General features: G+C 36.6%; 1 protein-coding gene across 1 annotated transcript in view; it reads left to right on the top strand.

Annotated features, from left to right (window-relative positions):
* Positions 1-19,774, top strand: part of LOC131958194 (protein unc-13 homolog B) — a 169,614-nt gene that overhangs the window by 85,698 nt on the left and 64,142 nt on the right. Inside the window, exons 6-9 of the mRNA XM_059323073.1 lie at positions 605-728; positions 4,147-4,217; positions 16,233-16,278; positions 17,113-17,530. Of these exons, the coding sequence (XP_059179056.1) occupies positions 605-728; positions 4,147-4,217; positions 16,233-16,278; positions 17,113-17,530 (659 nt within the window). The remainder of the gene's footprint in view (positions 1-604; positions 729-4,146; positions 4,218-16,232; positions 16,279-17,112; positions 17,531-19,774) is intronic.

Genomic DNA, 19,774 nt, shown 5'->3' with positions numbered 1-19,774 from the left:
CTTACATACATACACTTCATACTCTTTCTTTGTTTTGATTTGTGTTGTTGAGCTGTTGGGTCTTCACTAGCTACCTCTCACCAAGATCCAGCACTCCAACAAGGTAAAACCAGTTCTCCCCCCCCCCCTTACATACATACACTTCATACTCTTTCTTTGTTTTGATTTGTGTTGTTGAGCTGTTGGGTCTTCACTAGCTACCTCTCACCAAGATCCAGCACTCCAACAAGGTAAAACCAGTTCTTCCCCCCCCCCCCTTACATACATACACTTCATACTCTTTCTTTGTTTTGATTTGTGTTGTCGAGCTGTTGGGACTTTGGCTACCTCTCACCAAGGTCCAGCACTCCATCAAGGTAAAAACTATTTCTCTCACCCCCCCCCCCCCCCCACACACACACACACTCTACTCTTTATTTTGATTTGTGTTGTTGAGCTGTTGGGTCTTCACTGGCTACCTCTCACCAAGGTCCAGCACTCCAACAAGGTAAAACTATTTCTTCCTCCCTCACACTCTCTACTCTTTGTTTTCATTTGTGTTATCGAGCTGTTAATATTTACTTGTATGAACTTTTATTTTAGAAGAAGAACTTTTTTTCCTCAGGAGGGCAAGGGAAAATGGCTGACGTTGGATTGTGAGCTGGTTATTAACAATGGTGAGGTTGTGGGGACCCGGATACAGACAGAACACAGAATTCTCATAGACGCTCGGTTTGAGTTGCCTTATGGTGAGTAGAGGACTCTCGTCTTTATTAAGTGTTGATTTTGTCGCTTTTAAACAGTAGGTTTTTAATTTTTTTGTAAACTTTTCTCTCTATAAAATAACATTTTATAAATTCATTGTGTGTTTATTTTACATAAATTGAATCACTTCAATTTCACTTAAAATAAAAACAAAAATGTTTGCCAGTTAAGCTAGACATAAATGACCAGGGAAAAAAGTAGAAAGATTATATTTTGTCATGACTAAATATCTACCCTACCATTCACTGCACACTTTAATTTGCTCCCAACATCAGTAATATTGCCATTCGCCAGACCCATAATAACTGTATTTGTCTCATTGCTATTTTTCCGGTCTAATGACCTTTAATCTAATGATTAACCCTTAATCTCATGTCAAAAGCTGGATAAGATGTCGCAATCGTGTGCTTATTAAAGGATCACTTTCATCAAAATTTGATTTTTTTTTTCTTATAACAAAAGACTGAGCCCATCCGCCGTATGAAAGCCATCATTGCCTCGTGATTGGGAACATAGCGCAATGGAATGCGAGATCATATCTCAGTCGTTCGGCGATTGGATAAATAGGGACGTTGACGTCATAAAACATGGCGGTGATTACACTCTCCACAATTTGTGTGTGTGTGGGGACACTCTAGGGGTGGGGGGAGGTTCTTGTGATGTCGTCTGGATAAACGTGGCCCGAAGACACGGGGAGCTGTAATTGATGACGTCAACGCAAGATTTCTACAAATCTCCCGGTAGACGAGGGATGGAGTCTGAATATTTTTTTTTCATAAAACAGACACATACTGGTGTTGAAGGGTTCGATACGAACTAGCCCGATGTGAATATGACTAAAATGTCTTCGTATTGTCGTATATTGTAAGTCTAGTGTATTGTCGTGAAAATTGGACATTTACATAAATAACAGTAAATATATTGAACCCGAGTAAGGAAAATCTTCATGATGAGAATGAATGAAGAATTGGAACTTACCAAGAGATCTATGACTTGTACAAAGACCCTGAAATAGTGGTAAAATAAGGAAGAAAGAGATTGTTGGGACATATAGAAAGAAAGTCAAACAACAGAGGGGTGAAGGAAATACATAAACACCAAAGGTTAAAGGGCAAGCCTAAGCTGAGATGACTTTATGGACAAGATTGGTGTCCATATGTGGAAAACATGAGACAGCAAAGACCGAATAGAACATGGTGGTCATGCAGGTCTACATGGGGTGTTGAGACACAATGGATGGATGGGATAGGATGGATGGTGTCTAATCCTTGACATATTGAGACAACTAGCATAGTGTTAAGTAAGCTTGAGAGTGGTGTGGGACAAACAAAAGTAATCTACGTGTCTTGTTTTGTTCATCTTTAGGTCGACACTATGGCCCAAAAAACATTAAATCTAAGTAAGCTTAGTTTGTGTTCTGGGTTCAATGTCATTATTAAAATATTCTAATTTTTAACATTCTGATTAGACTTTATTTGTTACATTTTACAGTAAATTTCAAACACAAAGTAGGCCTATATCTTTATATATTGCTCTTCATTTATGTTTTTTTTTCTTTTTTTGTTACTCTCCGGGATACATGTTAGCAATTTCTTTGAAGCTCATCAATTACTTTTAAACATTCTACTCAACTACTACATTCTACTTGTCCTTGCACACACTAGCCGTTCCCCAATATCCTAAATCACATTTATTCAAACTCATTCGCTTGTGTTGTCACTTTTTAAAAACCACGATAAATACAATCTTCACTTCGGTATATTTCATTCGTGTGCACCAAACTCATCAGATGTCAGCTAGACGGCCATCACGTCTATATCGGTAAACATGAAATATAAGAGGGGATCGTTAGCAGGACATTTTTAAACGTCAGTCTCATTCTATATATAGATGGGATTTTGTTTACTTCACCATGAAAAATTGTGTTTGTCTCAAATCTCTGCACAGTTTTGAGTAGAGAATGGGATAGCGAGTGGATTCAGAGTTTTCAATGTTTTATTTTAAGAACAGCTGTATTAGTTAACTGGGTATGTTTAAAAATATATAGATAAAAATAGTAGATGCAGTGTGGTTTATGTAAATAGTTATAAAACAAGTAGTGTTAGTTTCCTCACAAATTCAAGACAGTAAACAGGTACAATGCAAGTTTCGACCCAAAGTCTTCGTCAGCACACAACAATTTTTTAAAAGACTCTGCATTTATCATGAGACATATTTAAGAAATAACGTTGCTAAATAGTAACTTTCTATTCGTATCAGTAAGTTAAAAATAAAACATGTACATATAACTCTATGTAGATCTTTAAACAGATAGCAAAAATCGAATGCAACACAAGATTGACGAATCTTTTTGTTGATACTGTCCTTAAGATGAGATTCTGTCTCCACAAAAAAAAAATGAAATCTTGTTTTTGCAGTGACTTGAGTTGTTTTTCTTCCTGTTTATCCATGTTAATTTTAATATCCTTCACTATTGTTCTGTCGTGTCAAAGGAAGCCATCTCCAGAGGGGAAAAAATTAATTACATCAAATTTCTTTAATTTCTTTCTGGTTTTTTTTTTCTTATTAAAATTTTTGGCCAGGCTCATTAGTGGTGAATAAAAACGTTTTTTATAATTTCAATGTTTTTATAATTTCAATGTTTTTATAATTAAATCACATTTTAACATTAATTTCTGCCTCTTTTCATTATTTTTAATCTCTAATATCCTCTCTCTCTCTCTCTCTCTCTCTCTCCCTCTCTCTCATGGTCTCTCTCTCCCACTCTTGCACTCACTGTTTCTAATTACCTTCGTATATTTAGCTCAAGCTCCTGTTTCCCTACTGAAATATCATATCTTTCCCTCAAACTGGATCGTTGTTTCTGTAATTACATCTTCTGGTTGGACTCTCGAAATGAATCAACAGATGTATAGAAACTGTCTCTAGCGGCGACAATGTTTGATAACTAACCTGACAATTTCTTGTGATAATTAGCTCTATTTTAACAGCATTAGCTGTGTAAGTTGGGTTTTAACTGATACCCTGAACATGTTCACATTGTTCTGTCCACAGATCTACCAACTGTATTTTAACAGATGTTGGGTTTTAAACTGTACCGTAACTGTTCTAATAAACATGTTCACATTGTTCTGTCCACAGATCTACCAACTGTATTTTAACAAATGTTGGGTTTTAAACTGTACCGTAACTGTTCTAATAAACATGTTGACATTGTTCTATCCACAGATCTACCAACTGTATTTTAACAGATGTTGGGTTTTAAACTGTACCGTAACTGTTCTAATAAACATGTTGACATTGTTTTATCCACAGATCTACCAACTGTATTTTAACAGATGTTGGGTTTTAAACTGTACCGTAACTGTTCTATTAAACATGTTGACATTGTTCTATCCACAGATCTACCAGAATCAGAAGCGGCCGAGCTGCAAGACAAATTGTCGGTCATCAATTCTATGATGAACCAGGATGTAAGTTGTTTCTCTTTTCTTTTAGTTAACAAAAACATGTCTTTATTGATGCCTTGCTTAAATCAAAAATACATTTCTCTTCTAAAACTATTATTGCCACACCTCAACTTTATCTTTGGTTGTTAACATATTTAGAAACTAATCTAAGCTCTTTGTATTCATATTGTTTGTGATATTGCTAAACAAGTACCACCTGTTTTTGCTCTCATCTGTTTAAATTTTCCTTTTTGCTGGTGTACCTTGTACCTTCCAAACACATTTTTATCGGTATTTAGACAAACTATTTTATCACCTCCTCAAAGGAATGACTTCTTCTGTCTCGGATTTGGACCGGCTGAGTTTATAAAAACCTTTACATGGTCACGTTTATCAAAACTGTCCGTCAATATTTTTAAGCTTTCAGCCTCTCCCAGGCTCACAGAATCGCTACTAGTTTTTTTTTTTATAAACCACTTTGGGTGCTGGCAGACAGACCGTCTAGTACTTTATTTTTAACAGCGTGTTTGGGTAAAACGTGAATGGACATCAAAATGTGGGCTTTAGATTTTGGCACGTTGTTGAGTACCGAAACTTCTATCCACGGTGCGTCATTATTAGTCCAGAATGTGAACTTTATATTTTGGTATTTGTCAAGTGCTGAAAGTTCTATCCATGGGCGTCAACACTAGTGCAGAATGTGAACTTTACATTTTTGAGTACTGAACTTTCCGTGGGGGGAGGGGGAATGTTATCACTAGCCCAGAATGTGAACTTTACATTTTTGAGTACTGAACTTTCCACGGGGGGAGGGGGGGGGATGTTATCACTAGCCCAGAATGTGAACTTTACATTTTGGCAAATTGTTGAGTACCAAAACTTCATTGACTATTTTATAGCAACAGCGTTTATCTTTTTAGATCCGCCACACAAATGTTTAGATAGCTTTTATTGATTAAGTTGGCAAAATTTACTTAGAGTATTTAAGAATTCAGTGGGTTTTTTTTTTAAATATATGAATATTTGCTATGGTTAAATTAGCAGTTACTGTGATATTTAAGGTAAAGTCGTTCCTTAAAATGTATCACCGAGGTGTATTTTATTTTTAAAAGTTGGGTAAAAAATCTTTATTGTACAAAAAGCCGATGGTAGCTTTAAAATTTAAATTAAACATTGCTTTTAAAGAAAGGCCAGTTGGAAAGGGTAAACATATTTTGATCAGCCTGACTTGAGTGGCAAGTAAGTGTAGAACACTGTTCTAATCAATGATGCTGCGATGCTACCTACATTGTGTTTTCAAGTTGAAGAACTTTGCAATTACCATCGATTCGTTTTTCGTGACTGTGTCTATCGTAGTATCATTTTTAGCGTGTCTTCCAGGCTGCTGGGAATTTAATAACTCCGGTATTTTAGTTTCCTTTGCAATTAAATCCACGCTGGCATAAAAAAAATTGTCAATACGGTCGGTTTTAATTAATGCTCAAAAGCAGGGCCCGAGGCGACGGGGTGAAGCCTTGGGTATAATTAAATAGTTTATGTGATTGTAACGTGAGGAGTTTTTTTACGTGGGGAAGTCATTGCTTGTAGGTTTTAGAGAGGAGGAAATCATTGATTTTAGTTGTGAGTTTTTAAGTGGGGTAATCTGTAATTTTAGTTGTGCGTTTTTAGGTGGGTGAAATCATTAATTTGAGTTGTAGTTTTTTTTTGGGGGGGTTGGGAAATAATTAATGTTTGTAGTTCGTTTTTCAGATGGGGAATTAATGTTAGTTGTGAAATATTTTTGTTGGTTCGGGGAAATTATTAATGTTAGTTGTGAAGGTTGATTAAAGCGATGGAAGGGCAGGGGGGGGGAGGGAGGGGGGGAGGGATGTGATTTCAGGTACTTTACTATATGCGCTTGCTTAAAATTTCCTCATGGCCAACTCTTGTTACAAAATAAATTAGAAATGAGGTTTTAAATGATACTTCTGGATGTTAGTGTAGGGTTTTAACTTATCATTACTGATTGTAGAATGAAGACAAGTAGGCATACTGTAGCTACACCGTAAACAATTGTAAAGAAATTATTTCCTCCTATCAGGGGACCTGATTATATCCCCTACCGCCCTCTCCCCCCCCCCCTTTTTAAAAAAAAAATGTATTTTATTAGAATCTTATAATTTCCATAAGTGTTTGCATAGCGATAAGATCGTTATTTATTTTTATATTTCTTTTTGTTGGGTCAAGTATTGTATAGTTTCCACTATTTCAAGCTAAACTTTGTTTTCTGTTTTTTTAAAAATACCATATAAGGAAAAAGGAGTGTGGATGGGACGTTTCTACAGTGCTACGTCTTGCATGTACACTAGAAAACAAACGCGGGGGGGGGGGGGGTAGTTGCAATTCTTCTAAAGTGTCCGACAACCATCTGTGAAATGATTATATTTTCCGACAATCATTGCAAAATTATTAAATTTCCTACAATCATTGCAAAATGATTACATTTCCGACAATCATTGCAAAATGATTACGTTTCCGACAATAATTGCAAAATGATTACGTTTCAGACAATCCACTGCAGAATGATTAAGTTTCCCGATAAATATCTGTGAAATGATTAGGTTTTCCGACAATCATATGTAAACTGCATAAGGTTTCCGACAGTGAATTCTGAAATGCATACGTTTTTCCGATAATCATCTGTGAAGTTATTCCAATTTTCCGACAATCATCAGCGAAATGATTAACTGTTGTACGAAGGAATGTTGAATACCAAAACTTGGCCCTCGATTTTCCTTAACTTGTAACGTGGTCTGCTCGCCTCTGAGTTTGAGAACCCGTGTCTTGTGTACGAGAACTGTCATGTGCCGATGTAGCTGTTTGATTTGCCGCTTACGTCTGTCTCAAGGGCGGAACAATCTCATCATTGGACTAGCGTGTACAAAGGATGGGAGATTGACGTTTTGCGTGGCGTAGTTCAAACAGCGACATATACAGCTGTCAGTGTCGTTATTTATCACGTAGTTAAACCCTTATGTCTTTACGTTGGTTGGTATAGGACCATTACTCGGTCCCTAAGGTCTCCTAGTCTCTACCATTGTTAATACAAGTTTGTGGATTTTTTTAACAATATACTGTATTAAGCACACACACTTATACACATGTAGATGTATGCGATTATAAGTAGTAATAATGTATGGAAAAAAAAAGTTCCCTTTTCAAACCTGACGGTCTATAGGGCAAGTTAAGTAGAGTTCACTTGTTTCTGTGACCTCGGCATATGAAGAGATAGTGTGGTCAGCACTATGCCCAGCCGCCTTTACTTTCCCTAACGTGAGTTAGGTACCCTTCAAAGTTGGGTGAACTCAGGGACGGTCTACTGATTTGAACTATGAAAGTGTGTGAAAGTATGATATAAAATAAACTAAAATGTATTTAGAATTACAGCATATTGTAATCGGTCCTTCATACGCTTTAAAGATGACATATTTTTAACTAGCCGCACATATTAAAATACTTTTGTTCAGTAACAAACAACGATCGATATTTTCAATAAAATTTTTGTTTGCAAACGAAGGCATTTTCGATGAATAGATGCGTAATGACACTTTTAGTTCAACAATGTCTGATCGTTAACGTCTAAGATAAAGGAGAATGATCGTGCAATTTTTAATTCAGCTCTCATTGCGTATTGTGAAAAGATAACCGATTAATTTTTAAAAAAAAGCGACAGCTTACAATACAAACTAAATACCTATGTAAGACACATTGGTATCGTATTTGAAATATGTTTTGATGGCACATTCATCTGTATATTAAAACCTACCCTTAACATCGTGTATGATGTAAGTTAACTGATCCAGCTTGAAATTAATTTACCCCGTGTGGCCTCTTTTCAGAGCCCTTGTGATATAAAGGCAATCATTACCCCTGGTGATAAAAACCCTACCAATCAATACTTATTGCCACTCTGCCGTCCTCGCCCCTGCTCCTTCGTACATACGTCATGTCTCGTCTTGATACGTCCCCATGGGATCTGGTTTTTCTACTTATCAGCGATTCTCTCGTCAAATGCGAAAAGCAACATAAACATTAAATCTTGAACTTTAGTGTTTAGACCCTAGTTCTCTAATACCCAATGTTTGCTTTTTGTCAGTTTCTGATCCACCAGACGGTTCGTCAATAATTGATCTGTCTTAGAAATATTGCTTATACCTAACCTTCCATTTTCAATATTTTTCCCTGATGCCTTCGCCCCAAATGCTTTTCGCGCCAAAATCTTACTTTTATAAATTCCGCCCACAATTCTTAACGTATGTCTTTCTGTCAAGTCCTATCCTGCCTCGAAAAAAAAAATCCCAATCTTTCCATCCCCATCCAACTGTTTACAACTCTTCCTTTCTGGATCAATCTTCCTTTAACCCTCCCCCTTTTTCTTCATGCTCCATCTTGTTATAACACTTCCTTTCTGGATCAATCTTCCTTCAACCCTCCCCCTTTTTCTTCATGCTCCATCTTGTTATAACACTTCCTTTCTGGATCAATCTTCCTTTAACCCTCCCCCTTTTTCTTCATGCTCCAACTGTTTACAACTCTTCCTTTCTGGATCAATCTTCCTTTAACCCTCCCCCTTTTTCTTCATGCTCCATCTCGTTATAACACTTCCTTTCTGGATCAATCTTCCTTTGACCCTCCCCCTTTTTCTTCATGCTCCATCTCGTTATAACTCTTCCTTTCTGGATCAATCTTCCCTTTTCTTTCCTCCTCCCAACAGCCTTTCCCCCAATGTATCCCGTATGAAATGAACGGACATAAATTACTTTTTATGTCGATAAAAGAAGCGATCAGCCATTGGTATACGTACAATGTCATTTTATTCTTGTTTGGTTTCATCGCTACCGCTATGCTGGGGATAGTTTTTTCCCTCTGAGGTAAAGGCGTTGAGATATTTGGCCCAGAGACATTGAATGTGCATAATGAAATGCAAATACAGAATGTAGCCTCACGCGAGACACAGCTTCTGCTCTTGGTATAAATGCTTTTATCTAGAAGACTTTGAAGATTGGTTCTTGTCCCACGCCTTTTTTTTTTTTGCCTTTTCGTTTCTGTTTTGTCGTTAACCAGCGTCCAGACAGTCAATTTCCTTCGTTTTGAAGTTATTTTTTTTTATTATAGATTCATATCCAATCCAGAAATAAACTGCTTTAAAAGTATTGGAATTAAATGGGCGATACATGGCACTATTCGTTTCTTTTGATCTGGGCATAAAAGCGTCATTGTTTTACGATTTAAAATATTAATTATGCTAAGTTTGGTTATTTTTAAAAAAGATTTTTTTTTAAAAGAATGAATTACACGTCAGCCCAGTTGGGTTAAGACTTTCCACCTGCATTGTGGCTCCATCTTTTTCCAACGGAGTACAGGCCTAGTCCCGTCTGGTATAGCATGCAATAAACTTTGTTTTTTCATCCATTGCGGTACGCTACTATCATAGTTATCGAGCTGCACAGACAGTTCTGTGAAATTTTAGAAATTTTATTTTTTTTGAAACCATACCAAAACCGATGTTGGATATGCAATCTAATGTCGTCGTAGTTGTATTTTTGTATTTATACCGTTGAAAAGAGCCTTATTTAATCAAATAAGTGCCGGTTTGTACCCATAGTGTTCAGGCCATATAGAGTGGAGTTCCTGGCTACGTATGCAAAAAATGCCCGAAGATGTAATCTTATAATGTCACGTCTTCATACCGAATCTTACTGTGTTTTGTGAACAACAGTAACAAGCCCGGGGGTGCATTAGGAGGATTTTTTTGCTACTCGTTTACGGGATACAAAAGATTTCAAATGTATCTGTAACTTAGCAAATTGTCTTCTGCAATCTGGAGAATAGGTGCTGTCTTGAACGGCTAGATCTGGCGCCACACATGGTTAACATTGGGGCTTATGCTACACAGTGCTGGTGTCTAGACTCTTGAGAATAAAAGAACAGCATCGAACTTAGCAAGGTCCACCATCGACCATTTAGATAACCGCACGAAGCAAGATTCACCATCGACCATTTAGATAACCGCACGAAGCAAGGTCCACCATCGACCATTTAGATAACGATCTAAGCAAGATTCCCCCTCGACCATTTAGATAACCCAACTAAGCAAGACCTACTAATCTAAACTGAGCAAGATCTACCAGCACTAGTCAACAACGTAAAACACGAGCACATTTCCCTCCGTGTATTGATTAGCAGCAGAAATATTTACCTTCTTTAGTGCGGCTTATAAAAGCCTCGCGTTTAATAAAAACGTGTTGGACAGGGTGACATATTGAAATCTGACATAAAAACCTGACATGGCCAGAGAGATTTTTCTTCCTCCTTGCTGCTTTATTTTATACTTAATTATATTATATATGGGCTTTTTTTATTCATTCGTGCTAGATTTTTTTTCATTTGCCTCTCTGTCTATCACGGAGTTACGTTTAAAACCCGGGAAATGTATTTTTCAAGATGTTTTAAAGAGCAGCCATTCGAAAAAGAAATTGCAATATTTTATATTCAGTGTAATTTTATAATTTTTTTTTCTTCCTCTCGCTCTCTTTCTCTCTGTCTCTCACTCACTTTCTCTCTCACTCTCTGTCTCACTCACTGTCTCTCTCGCTTCCCCCATCCCATATCTTTCTCACTCTCACATATATGACATAGAGTATGATGTATTGATGTAGTGGTGATATGCCAATGTTACAATTTCTGTTTAAAACAAATATGTTATCGTTACTTTTTAGGCTACTACCATTCTGTAAATACTGTTATTTCTTCGAACACAGTTGCTTGAAAAAAATACTTTCATTAACTGTATATAATTAATTCAACTTAATTGACTTTGAAGTCATTATCGATACAACAAACTGTTACACAGAGAACAAGCGTTTTTTTTTTCAATGTACTGATTGAATTTCATTGGTGACAACATATATGAGAAAAAAGGATAACCCGAGCTGTATTTTCAGCACTTAGATTACATCCCTTTAACAGGAGTACGCAAACAAATGACGTTGAATAAAGTGGTATATGTTTCAGACTAGGAACATACTTGTGGACATTAAATATTTAATACAAGGGTTGCCGGGAGAAGAAAAAAAAATCACCCTAGGAAAGAAGTTTGTCAATAGAATATTATATGGATCGGGGATATTCAACTACACTTTTTAATTTTAAACGATTGAAAATATTGATCGATTTCCCCCCTCTTTACAGTCAGGAGAGGAAATAATTTCTCTAGAAAATAGCGCCTGAACGTGTTGGACATTGCTGTTTGTTTTTAATTAATTTCATACCCCTCCCCTCCTCATCTTAAACGTGTTTCTCTATTTTCATTTCAGTTTTTTTTTTCTCTCTCTGCTCTTATCATTACACCCGGGGAAATTCAGATTTGATCCTGCGAGTATTACCTCGTCTGTGAGATACCTCATCTATGATGGATCTCACCTCATTGATTGGCTACGTGTCCTGTAGTTGATCCTCAGTTCTGCATTAATTATCGGGGGTGATTAATAAGTGAAAAGGCGGCAGTTGTGGCTAGCCAGTCAGAGATTAGAGTTGCCTCGTAGGGTCGTTGGTCAGATTTGGGCCGCTCTCATAGTGTTGACTTGTAAGCTCTCTGGGTGACCATGTTCTAGGATCATGTGATTAGCGCCTCGTTGTTACCTGGGTGAACATTAAGTATTTAGTCTTCAGTGTTCGTTGTCTGATTTATTATGTATAGTATAGCAGGAAGTACTGTTTAATACTTAGGAATAGCCTTTAGAAAGTCCCGTTTAATAGTTGTAAATAGCGGTTAGAAGGTACTGTTTTGTGCTTAAGAATAGCCTTCAGAAAGTACTGTAATGGTTATGAATAGCCTTTAGAAAGTACAATTTAATACTTATGAGAAGCCTTTACAAATTATTGTTTAATGGTTATAAATAGCCTTTAGAAAGTAATGTTTAATGGTTATAAATAGCCTTTAGAAAGTAATGTTTAATGGTTATAAATAGCCTTTAGAAAGTACTGTTTAATGGTTACGAATAGCCTTTTGGAAGCACTCTATAATGGTGATAAATAACCTTTTGGAATCACTCTTTAATGGTGATAAATAATCTTTATAAAGTATTGTTTAATTGTTATGAATAGTTTTTAGAAGAGTACTGTTAAAATGATTCTGAATAGCCTTTAGGAAAGAACATTTATTATGTTACACTGCATTATGTTTTAAGCTTCTCTATGCTAGCGTCTAAAACTATTTTAAAGTTCAATCTGCTTGTATCAGTAATATAATCGTGCTTGTGTTGAGCTATTCTCCCCAAAAGTTGTACACCTTATGTAGTGTATGTTCCTTCTATCATGGTTTTAGTTCTGCTCTCCTTTGACTGCTTTTTACAACTCTCTGGTGAAATCGAGTTCAACCGAACTACTTTCAGCAAATCGAATTTCTGCCTGAATCTTCTGTAGCTTAACACCTACTTGATCATCGAAATGTCTTACTCGAAGGTCGGCGTGGGACTGAGGTGACGTGAAAGGGGAGCATTTTGTGCTCGCCTTTTAAATAAACCGGGAGTGATCTCCCCTAAACTTTCTCGAATATTCTTATATAAAATAACAGGGGATGGGAACTCGGGCTATAGACATGATTTTTAATCCATTTTAAATACTTAAAGTTTTAAAAATAGAATAAAATCTCGTAGACAAATTAATTGCACACCAAGTGAACGCGAAATAAAAAAGCGCATAATAGTGCGCAATATTATTATTACTTTTAAAATTTACATTAGTTTTTTGAGAAATCGGAAGTAGCGTAAAGTACTACTTCCAGTCAACGGAAATGACTCAAAATTTAATAGAAGGTAGAGAATTAGATCTTTTACTTACGTATGAAATTTCATTTATCTATCTGAAATAGTACTCAAGTTATAGGCTTTTGAAAAATTCAAAGTAGGAAAAGTACCACTTCCGGTTATCGGAAATCGCTCAAAAGTTGATACGGATCTACGATTTTGATTAAATACTTATATATGAAATTTCATCAACCTAGCTGTAACGGTACTCAAGTTATCGTGTTTACACACGGACACACACACACACACACACACACACACACACAGACACACAGACATACGGACAAGATTGCAAAATTATGTTTTTCCGTATCAGTGAGATGCAAAACGTCGAGATTGGCAAAAATCTCGATTTTTTTTTTGCACGATTACAAGACTTTCTCTATACTTCGTATATACGAGAAAGTAAAAAACAAAAATGTCGAATTCTTCGGTCTGGTCTCTGAGGGGCTGGTAGTCGCGTGCAGTGTTAATGTGCGTGATACCAATCAGCTGTCGTCTGCCGGCACACCAGAGTCAGATGGCTAGCCCAGTGGCGTCAATATCTGAATATATTTACTCAGATAGATCAATGTAGTGGCGTCAATATCTGAATATATTTCCTCAGATAGATCAATTTAGTGGCGTCAATATCTGAATATATTTCCTCGTATCTGATAGATCAAATCTAGTGGCGTCAATATCTGAATATATTTCCTCAGATAGATCAATCTAGTGGCGTCAATATCTGAATATATTTCCTCGTATCTGATAGATAAATCTAGTGGCGTCATTATCTGAATATATTTACTCAGATAGATCAGTCTAGTGGCGTCAATATCTGAATCTATTTCCTCAGATAGATCAATCTAGTGGCGTCAATATCTGAATATATTTCCTCGTATCTGATAGATAAATCTAGTGGCGTCAATATCTGAATATATTTTTTCAGATAGATCAGTCTAGTGGCGTCAATATCTGAATCTATTTCCTCAGATAGATCAATCTAGTGGCGTCAATATCTGAATATATTTACTCAGATAGATCAATCTAGTGGCGTCAATATCTGAATATATTTCCTCGTATCTGATAGATAAATCTAGTGGCGTCATTATCTGAATATATTTACTCAGATAGATCAATCAAGTGGCGTCAATATCTGAATATATTTCCTCAGATAGATCAATCTAGTGGCGTCAATATCTGAATATATTTACTCAGTTATATCAATCTAGTGGCGTCAATATCTGAATATATTTCCTCCAGATAGATTTATCTAGTGGCGTCAATATCTGAGTATATTTCCTCGTATCTGATAGATCAATCTAGTGGCGTCAATATCTGAATATATTTCCTCGTATCTGATAGATCAATCTAGTGGCGTCAATATCTGAATATATTTCCTCAGATAGATAAATCTAGTGGCGTCAATATCTGAATATATTTCCTCGTATCTGATAGATCAATCTAGTGGCGTCAATATCTGAATATATTCCTCAGATAGATAAATCTAGTGGCGTCAATATCTGAATATATTTTTTCAGATAGATCAGTCTAGTGGCGTCAATATCTGAATATATTTCCTCAGATAGATCAATCTAGTGGCGTCAATATCTGAATATATTTCCTCAGATAGATCAATCTAGTGGCGTCAATATCTGAATATACTTCCTCAGATATATCAATCTAGCTGCGTCAATATCTGAATATATTTCCTGTATCTGATATATATATATATATATATATATATATATATATATATATATATATATATATATATATATATATATATATATATATATCTAGTGGCGTCAGTAGGTCATGACAACTTGTGTGAAAATAAACATGTAAAATATTCCATTCCAATACTTATTGCAAGAAAACGTTACTACCAATCCTGTCTGAATGCCAACTATTAAACATGCCGAGTTTGCTATTTTTATCTCCCTGTCATGTGTACTACGTGATTCTTGACATTACAGTCGCTTTGTAAAGCCTATCTTAATGGTGGTGTACATTTTATCGGGAATCCCCAAACACTATGCTTAGTTATAATCCTCTTCAACACAAAGGTTACACAAATTCTCATTGAAGTCTTTGCCACACAAGGAAAAATAAACCGGGAGTGATCTCCCCTAAACTTTCTCGAATATTCTTATATAAAATAACAGGGGATGGGAACTCGGGCTATAGACATGATTTTTAATCCATTTTAAATACTTAAAGTTTTAAAAATAGAATAAAATCTCGTAGACAAATTAATTGCACACCAAGTGAACGCCAAATAAAAAAGCGCATAATAGTGCGCAATATTATTAGTACTTAAAATTTACATTAGTTTTTTGAGAAATCGGAAGCAGCGTAAATTACTACTTCCAGTCAACGGAAATTACTCAAAATTTAACAGAAGGTAGAGAATTAGATCTTTTACTTACATGTGAAATTTCATTTATCAATCTGAAATAGTACTCAAGTTATAGGCTTTTGAAAAATTCAAAGTAGGAAAAGTACCACTTCCGGTTATCGGAAATCGCTCAAAAGTTGATACGGATCTACGATTTTGATAAAATACTTATATATGAAATTTCATCAACCTAGCTGTAACGGTACTCAAGTTATCGTGTTTACACACGGACAGACAGACACGCAGACACACAGACATACGGACAAGATTGCAAAATTATGTTTTTCCGTATCAGTGAGGTGTAAAACGTCGAGATTTGTAAAAATCTCGATTTTTTTTTTTTTGCACGATTACAAGACTTTCTCTATACTTCGTATATACGAGAAAGTAAAAAGGAAAAGAGAAACCCACTACTTCCGGGATGTTGTTTTTTAATATTTATTTTTACAAGAGATTAAGAACTTCTCTGGACTTGACACGTAGTCCATCAAAGTGATGGTTGGTGTGGACTTAGTCTGGACCACCACGTCTTTGACTTTATCTTTGGTGCATGTCTATATTTGAAGAGAATTAAATTTACAGCCTCATAGATCCAAGTAATGTGCTCTCAGAAGATTGTATACAATACTTAAAGGGGTAAGGGGAACAAGAGGGGGACAGTACTAAAGACATTCTAAGATCAGTGCATACGTCTTAGTCACATTAATATTGAGTTTTTACTGTATACGATATTTCACATGATGTAGCTATAAACAGATAAAAATTAAACTTAATACGTGAGTGCATATATTATATGTCTGTCTTTTGCAGATGCTTGCAGCTCAAGATACGCCGCGTCCACCTTCCTATGCACAATGTAAGTGATTTTGTTTTTGGACTAGCTTTCTGTCACACGAAAAAAATTAAGACAAATGAAAAATGGTGCCACTACACACACGTCTATACTAAAATAGTTTGACAAGTATTATGTTTGTAATCCCCCACTCGTTCTGAAGCTTATTTACACTCAAGAGATACTACTTCAACTTTTTAGCGTTTTTAAACAGCTCTTTCCATTATTATTCCATCATGTATAAGTGTATATGAAGTAGAGTTTATGTTTCGAGGCATGTGAAAAATGTGTGTGGTCAGTATGTTGCCTTGACGCATTCAATTTTCCTGACTCGAGTTAGCTTCTTGTGTGGAAGCTACGTGGGGACATAAAGCAGAGCATCTCTTTAGATCGTTTAGCATGTCATGTTTAAACTCACTATACAATACATGTAATAAATGTTGAACATTCGAACTGTCTGGGGGTATGTGTATAATTGTAGATGAACTTTCTTCTCAACATAACATAATACAATACATGTAATGAATGTTGTATACCCGACCTTCTGAGGGTATGTGTGTATAATTGTGTGTATAATTGTAGATGAACTTTCTTCTCAACATAACATAATACAATATATGTAATGAATGTTGTATACCCGACTGTCTGAGGGTATGTGTGTATAATTGTAGATGAACTTTCTTCTCAACATAACATATTACAATACATGTAATAAATGTTGAACATTCGAACTGTCTGGGGTATGTGTGTATAATTTTAGATGAACTTTCTTCTCAACATAGCATAATACAACACCCGACTGTCTGTGGGTATGTGTGTATAATTGTAGATGAACTTTCTTCTCAACATATCCCCCAGCTGGTATGTCTGAAGACAGCGACTACACCAGCGACATCAACTACCCCGTTCAACACCAGCACAACACCTCCGCACACCAGTACCGCAACCATCCGGACCATCCGTACCGTCTACGGGACGACAGCCGGGAAACCATCCGCTACGATGACAGCTTTGACCAGTCGTTCGACCAGCGGTCTCTAGATCAACATTCCCCTGACCAACGCTCATTTGAACAATACGGCGACGAGGATTATGATCGGGAGGATCAGGACTACCATAGGAATCGAAGCTTTGAAAGGGATTATAGCTATGATCAGGATCAGAACTATTACCAAAACGAAGGTCCGTATCACCACGGGCGCAGTGATACGGACTCGGATATTCTCTTCTATAACAGTCGCCCAAATAGCAGACCCCAGTCTTTCATTCAAGACAGGTAATGTCTTTGTCTTTAATTAAGTTCATGAATTGTTTTTTTAAGTCTGTGTATATATTTTTTTCTCACACTTCATGTTCTTAAGTTGTAAATAATGCTGGTAGAGGTTCCTTTGAGATTATTCACTTACATAAATGACATTTATACAAGTGCAAGGCAACGTTGCTGTAAGGTAATGTTTCCTCAGCGAGCTATTTGAGGTGTAGCTTATTCTTCTCTAGTGTATTCTCCGGGGCTTAGAGAATGTTAGTTTGATTTTCTTCAAGTTTCTGTGCACGTCCTTGCTGACACATAGAGTCGCCCTTAAGAAAGAAATTCTTAACCCTTAAGTTTTAAACAAAAAATGTTTTTTTTTTTTAATTTGATTTTTTTTTTAATTCTTAGAATAGACTAGCTATTATTATTAATGTAGCTAGACACATTTATATACATCATTAATTTGTAATAACAATTCGTTTTACACCAAATCCAATATATAAACTACTCATCGTATAAAGGTTTTCTTTGGCGATTACATTGGTGTAATAGTTAATAGTAATTTAGTAGTATTAAATATTCATGGTACACTTGGTTATCGAGTAAGTTTCAGGAATAAAAGTATTAAAAGGTGATCTAGTCTAAAATCAACTTTAAACTGAATGCGCATCAATTTCTGGCCCAAAATTCCAAATTTGGCCTGATAATGAACTTGGTTTTAAGTCACCTTTCATGCACAAGTTACACCTACGAAAGAAATGGAAACACTTGTACAATCAAACCACTCTCCCCACTACTGTGTACACAACCACACTTGTACAATCAAACCACTCTCCTCACTACTGTGTACACAACCACACTTGTACAATCAAACCACTCTCCCCACTACTGTGTACACAACCACACTTGTACAATCAAACCACTCTCCCCACTACTGTGTACACAACCACACTTGTACAATCAAACCACTCTCCCCACTACTGTGTACACAACCACACTTGTACAATCAAACCACTCTCCCAACTACTGTGTACACAACCACACTTGTACAATCAAACCACTCTCCCAACTACTGTGTACACAACCACACTTGTACAATCAAACCACTCTCCTCACTACTGTGTACACAACCACACTTGTACAATCAAACCACTCTCCCCACTACTAGCTGTCTATGTACACAACCACACTTGTACAATCAAACCACTCTCCCCACTACTGTGTACACAACCACACTTGTACAATCAAACCACTCTCCCAACTACTGTGTACACAAACACTTGTATAATCAAACCACTCTCCTCACTACTGTGTACACAACCACACTTGTACAATCAAACCACTCTCCCCACTACTGTGTACACAACCACACTTGTACAATCAAACCACTCTCCTCACTACTGTGTACACAACCACACTTGTACAATCAAACCACTCTCCTCACTACTAGCTGTCTATGTACACAACCACACTTGTACAATCAAACCACTCTCCCCACTACTGTGTACACAACCACACTTGTACAATCAAACCACTCTCCTCACTACTGTGTACACAACCACACTTGTACAATCAAACCACTCTCCTCACTACTAGCTGTCTATGTACACAACCACACTTGTACAATCAAACCACTCTCCCCACTACTGTGTACACAACCACACTTGTACAATCAAACCACTCTCCCCACTACTGTGTACACAACCACACTTGTACAATCAAACCACTCTCCTCACTACTGTGTACACAACCACACTTGTACAATCAAACCACTCTCCCAACTACTGTGTACACAACCACACTTGTACAATCAAACCACTCTCCTCACTACTGTGTACACAACCACACTTGTACAATCAAACCACTCTCCCCACTACTGTGTACACAACCACACTTGTACAATCAAACCACTCTCCCCACTACTGTGTACATAAACACTTGTATAATCAAACCACTCTCCCCACTACTGTGTACACAACCACACTTGTACAATCAAACCACTCTCCCCACTACTGTGTACACAACCACACTTGTACAATCAAACCACTCTCCCCACTACTGTGTACACAACCACACTTGTACAATCAAACCACTCTCCCAACTACTGTGTACACAACCACACTTGTACAATCAAACCACTCTCCCCACTACTGTGTACACAACCACACTTGTACAATCAAACCACTCTCCCCACTACTGTGTACACAACCACACTTGTACAATCAAACCACTCTCCCCACTACTGTGTACACAAACACTTGTATAATC

Source organism: Physella acuta, unplaced genomic scaffold, assembly GCF_028476545.2.
Source record: "Physella acuta isolate Inbredline_101_S28 unplaced genomic scaffold, ASM2847654v3 ptg001298l, whole genome shotgun sequence".
NCBI lineage: Eukaryota > Metazoa > Mollusca > Gastropoda > Physidae > Physella > Physella acuta.
The sequence above is the reverse complement of the archived record's forward strand: the minus strand, read 5'-3'. Positions and strand labels throughout refer to the sequence as shown.